This window comes from Puntigrus tetrazona, chromosome 5 (assembly GCF_018831695.1).
Source record: "Puntigrus tetrazona isolate hp1 chromosome 5, ASM1883169v1, whole genome shotgun sequence".
Classification (NCBI taxonomy): domain Eukaryota; kingdom Metazoa; phylum Chordata; class Actinopteri; order Cypriniformes; family Cyprinidae; genus Puntigrus; species Puntigrus tetrazona.
The window spans coordinates 1,076,078-1,085,000 of NC_056703.1; the positions used below are offsets into that span (position 1 = coordinate 1,076,078).

Below are 8,923 nucleotides of genomic sequence, written 5' to 3' on the forward strand. Positions count from 1 at the left end.
AAGACTGAACAAAAAAAAACAAACAAACGCAAAACTACCAAGCGGACAAAACTTCTGTAGCTGTCCAAAAGCTGCAAAATAAAAGTTTGTTACACTCAGTTACACTTATAATTTGCAAAAAATATATTGATAAACTACTAAATCTACGTTGTCATAAACGAAGGTGCGATTCTGTAAAGGTGAAGGATGGGTCCTGATGTAACTACGCGAGAATGCATGCATTTGTTTGCCTGTTTTTAAATACGACCACACAAATAACACGAGACGTCATTAATGAGGGGAGACTCTCAGCGCGTTTCAGGGGTCCGCGGTTAAGACCTAAGCATACCCATAGTCACACCCACTCGACGAAGAGCCGCTCGGGTGGTTTCGGTCAGATTTTGGGAAACCGCTGCACGCCGAAGAGAGCAGGCTCGCCGAATTCCCAAGAGCCAGAGATAGGATCACTAATTAGGAATTTCCCCTTCAGAAAAGAGAACAACGAGCCGTTTTAAAGTCCCCGTTTCTTTTTCAAAATGGACGCGCGTGAAGTTTTGCGGAGCTTTTTTTCTTGAAGCGGCGCATCGTCGCGGAAAATCCGCATTTTGGAAATAATAGCGGCAAATCGGGGGCATCGCGGCGTCCGACGTTTCCAGCTATGCGCCAGTTACATCCACCAGTGCTCGGAGCGCGCGACAGAAGCAGAAGTTCTCCTCAGGAACTGGGGCTGGACGGAGGGAATAACTGTTTGGTTTTATAACTTCTGTGCGCCCTCTCCTCCTCTTTTCTCTTCCCTGCCTCAGCCTTTGGAGTCCGAAAGCGAGCGGATAAACGGTTTGTGCGGATAAAGTAACTTTCGACCGACCGAAGTCGACGGTTTTCAGACTTACGAGATACAGAATAACCCATTCGAACTCCTAGAGATTGTAAAGTAAAGGAATGCTGAGCAGAAGAGGCGCATGGAGATATGCTGTTTCTTCTACCATGGATCTAAAGGGCACTTTAGCGTTATTAGTGCTGTTGCTTCTGTGCTTGTGCCCCGTTTTCGGTCAAGAACTCAGTCCAAAGGGTAGGAACGTTTGCAAAGTTCCGGGGTAAGTCGGATGAATAACTTCTATGGGGAGGGAAAAAAAAATAGAAATAAAAGAAAGCATCGGCGTCTAGACGCAATGCGTGATACAAAAGGCCTTATTCGAAGAGGTTTGAAAATTAAATGTTATTAAAATAAAGTTTATGCAGCGGTAATTAATAAACACTAGGCCCATGAGCTTAAAAAAACATTCATAAACTTAGAGTATATATTATATATTGTATATATTAAAAAAGTTAAACTTTTAAAGTGAAGGAAGACGCGTGCTTTGTTATTATATGTTTGCTATAACACTAATTAATCGCAATATATATGAAAATGCAAAGAAATGAGTGACTTTTAATATTATTAAAACTGTACTAACGTTGTTCCGACTGCAAATGATCTGTGTCAGTCATCCTGTTTCACATCTGGGTCACTGGCACACATTAAGGGATAGGGGGCGACACCAAATACTCTGAAGCGTTGAAGTCGTGGCATAGTTTGGATATTGTATAAAAGTGTGCGCAAGAGAACAATTACATTAATTGCTAATAAAATCCCTATTGCTCATTAGTGCAAATAAGTGTTTCATGTTAGTTCAAAGGATTAAAAAAACAAGCATCTTTCTTGTAATAATCGTTCGGTTTATTATACTCTGCTCATTATTTTAGAGTTAAAAAAGGAATTGTACGGTTCCACTTCCGATACAGATCGTAAACTCTTTCTCGACCTGAACACAGAGGTCATCGAGGGTGCATCATCTATACCTACAACAAACTGTCTTTGACCTACATTTTATTAAAGGGATAGTTCACCCCGAAATGAAAACGCTTTCATCATTTACTCCCCCTTCTTGTTCTTCCCAATTTTGTCTGTTGAATTCAAAACAAGATAGTTTGAAGAATGCGTATAACTGAACGGTTACCAGCGTTTCTTCCAAGTTCAACAGTAATTCATGAAGGTTTAGAACAATATGAGGATGTAAGTGATTTCAATTTTGGGGGTGAACTGTGCCTTTAAGAATGCACGCAGAAGGCTCATCGCAGTCTTGATCACAGTATCGATGATCAAATTACAAATCGAAACATTTGCAAATAAATATTGCACGCACATCAGAGGGAACGAAACCAGTAATTGACTTTAAGTAACAGCTGATGCCAATGCTTATATCTAGTGAGCAGGATGGACAACAGCTTATGTAACAGCTATGAGAAGCGTTTTCACTTTGGATTTCAAACTGAGGGTGCTTGCCATGCTATAGCAGAAATCCGTCTAAATGCGGTTGGTCTTGCTTCAAACTAGGCTGCGTAAATTCTGTCATCGTCTGTGATTGTTCTCCCCCTGTGGGACACAAAAGGAGTTATCAACATGTTAAAGCTGCTCTTTTCCATCAAGGGAGCCAAGACTGAGAACAGCGCAAAGAAGTGACCTACATATTTCTGATACTACACACTACCGTTCAGAAATTTGGGCTCATTTTGGGGGGAAAACGCACAGTAATGTTGTAAAATATTTTTAGAATTTAAAACAACTTTCTGTTTTACTTTATTTTTAAAAATGTAATTTATTCCTGTGACGCAAAGCTGAATTTTCGGCGTCATTACACCGGTCTTTGAGTGTCACGTGATCTTTCAGAAATCATTCTAATATGTCGAATGTCTGCTCGAGAAACATTTCTTATTATTGTCAGCGTTGAAGACATCTGCTTTATATTTTTGTGGAAACTGGAATACAGGATTCTCTGATGAACCTAAAGTTTAAAAGAACAACAATTATTTGGAATAGAAACGTCTTTATTGGCACTTTTGATCAATTTAATGCGCTCTTGCCAAAAAAAAGTATTACTTTAAAACACACACGCACACACACTTACCCCAAACTTTTGAACTGTACTTGTAATGATAGAAGAATTTTCGCAATTAAAAAAGCATTTATTTTACGCAATGTTAACAATAAAACCTAACAAAAGTAGTTGAGCATGAAAACCTGGAAATAATCTCTAAACAGTCAATTAATTAGCCTGGCTGATATTTATATTGGTCTGCCTCTTTCCCCAAAATGTTCTAATAATCACACAAAATGACATTATGATATGCATAATTTTAATTCGAAGCACTATATTTTAAAAGCGGCTGTCTTTAGATGTTTATCTCTAAATGATGTTGCATTTCGTCTCTTTGGGCATTTTAGGGGAATTCTAGCAGTATTAAGCGCTGAACGGTTTACTCTGTTGTTTAAAAGTTTGTTTACTTTGCGATTACTGGCTCCAGATGGCTATCGCTGTACTTGAGATCAGAATGGAAACCATCAGATACGATCTAGTTTGTATTTTTCACAAACACCCATTCTCAGCCGCCGCGGACGTCGACAGGAAGTTCACGTTCGTTTTACAGAATTGCTCAGAATTTCCACACAGGACTTTATTGTTGCTGAATCGAGTTTGGCCCCCCAGCTGTTGACTGATGCTCAATTTCCATTTGTTTAAGCTTTCTTCCGCGGTTCTAGCTTCGCGTTCTGGCTGCGGTGTGTGTGTTGGGTTTGACACAGAGCAGAGAAGTCAGGGCTGTGGTGTAGATCATGTCTGGCTAAGACATGCACACATAGGCTAAACAAACTCTGACTGAAGGCAGAGAGCGGCCCCCACGCTTCAGAGGAAGCCAAAGTGTGGACAAGGCCTCTCTGGGGTCACATGTGGAGGAATATAAGGGGCGGCATGTGTCTTATATCCAAGGAGCACTTAGAGAGTATTAAATTTTAAGGGGAAGCCACTTGAAGCATAGATAGCAGGGATAATTTGAAAGGTTTAGAGAAGAGCAGGCAGATCATTTTGCTTTTCATGCAAGGAATGTTAGAGAGCCTTTAAATGAAACTGCACTTACACATACTTTCCATCAAATCTCTTGATATAGACTCAGTTCAAAAGTTTGAGGTCGGTAAAACGTGGCTGCATTTCTTTGATGAAAAATACAGTGAAATCTGTAATATGTGTGTGTGTGTGTGCGCACCTGGTATTTATCGCGCTTTGGGGACCAAGTGTCCCCACAAGGATAGAAATACCAGTAAACTTTGACCTTGTGGGGACATGAGGAAACAAGCTTATAAAATATGCAATTAATTTTGTAAATATGCAGGTAGTTTCCTGTAACCATTACGCCTATGGAGAGTCCTCATGAAACATGGAAACACAATGTGTGTGTATTATATTTTATATTTTAAAGATACGCATTTTTCTGTGTTTTTTGCTGAACAGAAAGTTCAAAAGACTGGCAAAACTTCAAATAAATGTTTGTAGCGTTACAAATGTATTTACTTCAGTTTTCGGTAAATTTAATGCATCTTTGTCCAATAAAATCTTCTGTAGATGTCTTTATTGTCACCTTTGATCGTGTCTGTATTAGTAAATTAATTCCTGAAACAGACCCAAACATTTGGCCAGGAGTATATTAATCTGTAAACAAGCATGTTGAAATTAGGGTTAACCCTAACCTTAACCCTTCAGCTACATTGTGCTGTGGCGCTCTTATGGGATAAACTGGTTAAATCCCCATCCTTATTGTGTCCCAAACCCATTCTTCCCTCTTCCTCCCATAGTTTTCTGTCGCTGCAGCAGGGTTGTTGCGAGATGCTTTGAGTAAAACACCCACCGCAGACAAGTGCAAAATTCCGCCGGGATCATATGTGATAGATTAAAAGAGTAATTCATGCAAAAAAAAAGAGAAAATTCTGTCATCGTTTACTCACCCTCGTGCCGTTCCAAACCCGTATGACTTACTTTCTTCTGAGGAGCACAAAGGAGATGCTTATGACTCATGCACTACGCTTCAGTTCTTCTGAAGCCGAAAGATAGCTTCATTTGAAAAAAGTGAACCAAATTTAAGTCATTAGTCACTGAACGTGTATTCAGAATTGGTGCATGAAAAACTGCGGACATTTTATATTTTGGGTTCAGAAGAACATGCTGCGTTTAAACAAGTTTAATTTAATATTTGGGAAGGGTATTTCAAAGCTTTCTGTTTACATGGAGTCCAGACTCTTTGTTATACTAATTTATTGGCCTGATGAAGGACATTTGCATTGGTAATAAAGTCATGCCTCATCTAGGATCCAATCGCTCGTTTGACGATGCAACAAAGTTATTCTCCAAACGGTTCCATGCGTCTGGTTCGCACGATTGCTGCCGGCGAGAGGGTGGAGAATGGAATGAACGCTTACGCTCGCGTTTGTGCGACTGGATGCGAGTCGGTGTATGCTTGCTATCTGAAACATCTGCGCTTGTGAAGCTCTGGAGAAGCTACAGATGGCATCCAGACAGTTGCAATATTCCTCAAGAGCCACATGCTTAAATCTCTCAAGGACGGTTGAAACTTTGGTCAAGGCATTTGCAAAGAAACGCTGACGCAAACGTTTAACGATCAGCTGTCCTTTCTGGTAGCATCTTGATGTAATCTAGATTGAGCATTCTGTAACTAATAAGCCAGTGCAATTAAATTGACCTTGATTTGTCATCTTATCTTTAGGTCGCCGGGGTTCATATGTTGCAGCGGATGGGCGCAGCAAGGCGAGGACTGTCTAACGCGTAAGTGTCATTTCCAGCATGTTAGATCACTTCCTAGATGTCATTTGATTCATATCTTGATTATGTCCTTCTCTTCTCAGCTCTCTGCGAAGGTAACTTCACTTGTAATGAGAATGAGGTGTGTGTCCGACCAAATGAATGCCGCTGTCGTCATGGATATTTTGGGGCAAGTTGTGACACAAGTGAGTGCATCAAACAATTGTTAAAAACACACACACATATATATATATATATATATATATATATATATATATATATATATATATATATATATATATATATATATATATATTTTTTTTTTTTTTTTTTTTTTTTTTTTTTTTTTTTTGCTTTTACTCCATGTCAGTAAGCTTTGAGGTAATTTATATGCTAATATAGATACAATTAAAAAAGATATACACTAGATATGCAGCATTTCTTTTCCAGGAAAGTATACTAACAATATTTTATCCAAATTTCTGTCCAAGAAGTTGCTCTTAAAAAAATTCCCAAATCAGCAGATCATAAAGTTGCTAAGCTATGAACAAAACTTAAGTCTGTTTATAAAATTTGTCAAATCTTTCAGTGTTCCATTCCAAAATCGTATACTCGTAATAACTATAATTATAATTTGTATAATTGCAAGGAAACTGTGTGAAAAACGAGAGCAATGTTAACAGTTTCATCAGATTTTAAAAACAACATGATCCATTTGACTCTGTTTGAATATGTGCCTTATTCTAAAGAGGAAATATCATAATTGTTCATGATTTTCATAAAGTTTCTTCACCATAATATTCAGCAAGAATGCACGGAATTAATATGAAGTGGCAGTAAAGGCATTTTTAATGTTATAAAATAGTCCTATTTGAAATAAATGCTGTTCTTTTGAACTTTTTTTGATTAAAGTATCCTGAAAAGTATCCTAGATCTATTATAATTTACACAAAAATATTAACCGACAAAAACAGTTTATAGTGTGAATAGTAATAGGAAAGTTTTATGTCTAGAATGATTTAGACTGGAGTAATGATGCTGAAAATTCGGCTTTGCATCATAGGAATAAATGACATAAAATGTTTTGAAAATTGTAGTAATAGTTCACAATATTACTGTTTTTACTGTATTTTAAGCACCTTGGTTAGCATGGTGGTGTATATACATTTGAACACACTTATAATAAGTATTTTATTTACAAAATTCACATTTTATGCGGTGGTCAAAGTACAGTAAAGTATACTTTTGCAACGTTAAAGATTCTTTCAGCCCAGTTGCACAGCACACCTGTTTCTTTTTCCTTTGACACCGTGCTTTTTTTGACTCCTCTAGAGTGTCCCGCTCAGTACTGGGGTCCGGACTGCAAGGGCATGTGCACGTGTCACCCTAACGGTAAATGCGATGACGTGACCGGGAAGTGCACGTGCTACCCAAACCGCTGGGGTGAGAACTGCGAGAAGCCCTGCAACTGTCAGAAAGGGAAATGTGACCAGGAGACGGGCAAATGCACCTGCCACGCCGCTTACTGGGGACCTCAGTGCAACAACAACTGCTACTGCAGCATCAACTCGGTGTGCGACCAGAACACGGGCCGGTGCATCTGCAACCCCGGCTGGTTCGGACGGAACTGCGGTGCTCAGTGCGTGTGCAACAACTCGCCTTGTGAGCAGTTTACGGGCCGATGTCAATGCAGGGAGAGACTCTGGGGTCAGCGCTGCGAACGTCACTGCCAGTGCGCCAACGGAAAGTGTAATCCTGTGGATGGATCGTGTACCTGTAAACCCGGATACAGAGGAAAGCTATGCCGGGAGCCGTGTCCAGCTGGATTCTACGGACAGAACTGCAAAAACAAGTGAGGAAGATGCTTACTGTGGCTGCATTTATTTAAATGTATTAAAATACTGTAATATTGTGCAAAACTATTATATATAAATAACAATTTTCTATTTTAAAATATTTACAAATTTATTTTATTTTTATCATTACTCAAGTATAGTGACCGGATTAAATTACACTTATATGCTTTTTTTGCTGCTTAAAATTATGTGCTGCCACACTAAAGATATACTACCATACAAAATGGGTAAGTGAGATTTAAAAAATAATAAAGCAAATTCATTGTTGTTGTTTTTTTCAACAAGGGTGAATTAAGTCGATGGAAAGTCACAGTACATACATTTATAATATTACAAAATTCGATATCAGATGCGGTTGTTTTGAACTTTCTGTCATCTGTGCATAAATGAATCCTGAAAAGAAAAGCAGCTATTATGTGAGCTGCCACAAAAATGTTAACCAGAAAAAAGCAATATTTCAAAACAGTGTGCAGAATATTGGTATTTAAAGCTTTAGCTTTGGATTTAAAGATTTTTGCATTTTTATTACCATAAAATCCTCGTTGGTTATGGAAAATAATTCTCAAATCGAGATATATTCACTTGAAAAGCGAAATGACACAAGTTATTGTTTTCTGAATTAAATATTAAAATGAGGTTTTGATTAAATAGTATTAAAATGATTTAAAATGTATTAAAATAATGTTATTCAGTTAAAACAAAAAACCAAAAAGCGATATAGTGTAAGAACAATAATCCTGTTTTGCATTTGAATGAGGTTTTCTGACCTTATTGGGAGATAAATATTTGTCCCTAAAACTCACTTCATTTTCTGAAGTTACTGTTTCTTGATTTAGGAATGTTTATATATTTATACTGGAAAACAACAAAAGTAAGATTTATTTATTTTTTTTGTATATTCTGGTTTTGACTGTACCTCAATCTTTATGTGGCTCCAGGTGTGGCCACTGTAAAGGTCAGCAGCCCTGTAAGGTGACGGAGGGTCACTGTGAGACGTGTGCGAGTGGCTGGAACGGGACAAAATGTGATCAGCTTTGTGCAGAGGGTTACTTTGGAGAAAACTGTAAGGATCAGTGTCCGCCGTGCAAAGATGGTCATTTCTGCAACCGCATCAACGGGAAATGTTCCCACTGCAATCCCGGCTGGATTGGAGATCGGTACGCAGTTTTTGGATAAATATATATATATCAAAAAAATTTGTGGTTGGTAAGATGTTTTAATTTTTATGGAAGCTTGTATTTTATGAAGGCTGCATTTATTTGATCAAGAACTGTACGATCGTGAAACATTATTACAATTTAAAAACGTGCTCTTTCAATATATTTTATATATTTATGTATATCACATACCCTCTTCAGCATTTCACGATCCTTCAGAATCATTCTTTGCTGATTTGCTCTGATTTCTGAAAGTTTTCGTATGTTGCTGCTCCTTAGGTATTTGGATCGTTCCAAAAAAAAATTC

General features: G+C 38.0%; 1 protein-coding gene across 1 annotated transcript in view; it reads left to right on the forward strand.

Annotated features, from left to right (window-relative positions):
* The first annotated feature begins 384 nt into the window (after nucleotides 1-384).
* The window catches only part of scarf2 (scavenger receptor class F, member 2), a 25,022-nt gene continuing 16,483 nt past the window's right edge, over nucleotides 385-8,923 (forward strand). Inside the window, exons 1-5 of the mRNA XM_043238982.1 lie at nucleotides 385-1,073; nucleotides 5,569-5,627; nucleotides 5,708-5,809; nucleotides 6,936-7,455; nucleotides 8,398-8,616. Coding sequence (XP_043094917.1) covers nucleotides 919-1,073; nucleotides 5,569-5,627; nucleotides 5,708-5,809; nucleotides 6,936-7,455; nucleotides 8,398-8,616 — 1,055 coding nt within the window. The 5' untranslated portion in view covers nucleotides 385-918. The remainder of the gene's footprint in view (nucleotides 1,074-5,568; nucleotides 5,628-5,707; nucleotides 5,810-6,935; nucleotides 7,456-8,397; nucleotides 8,617-8,923) is intronic.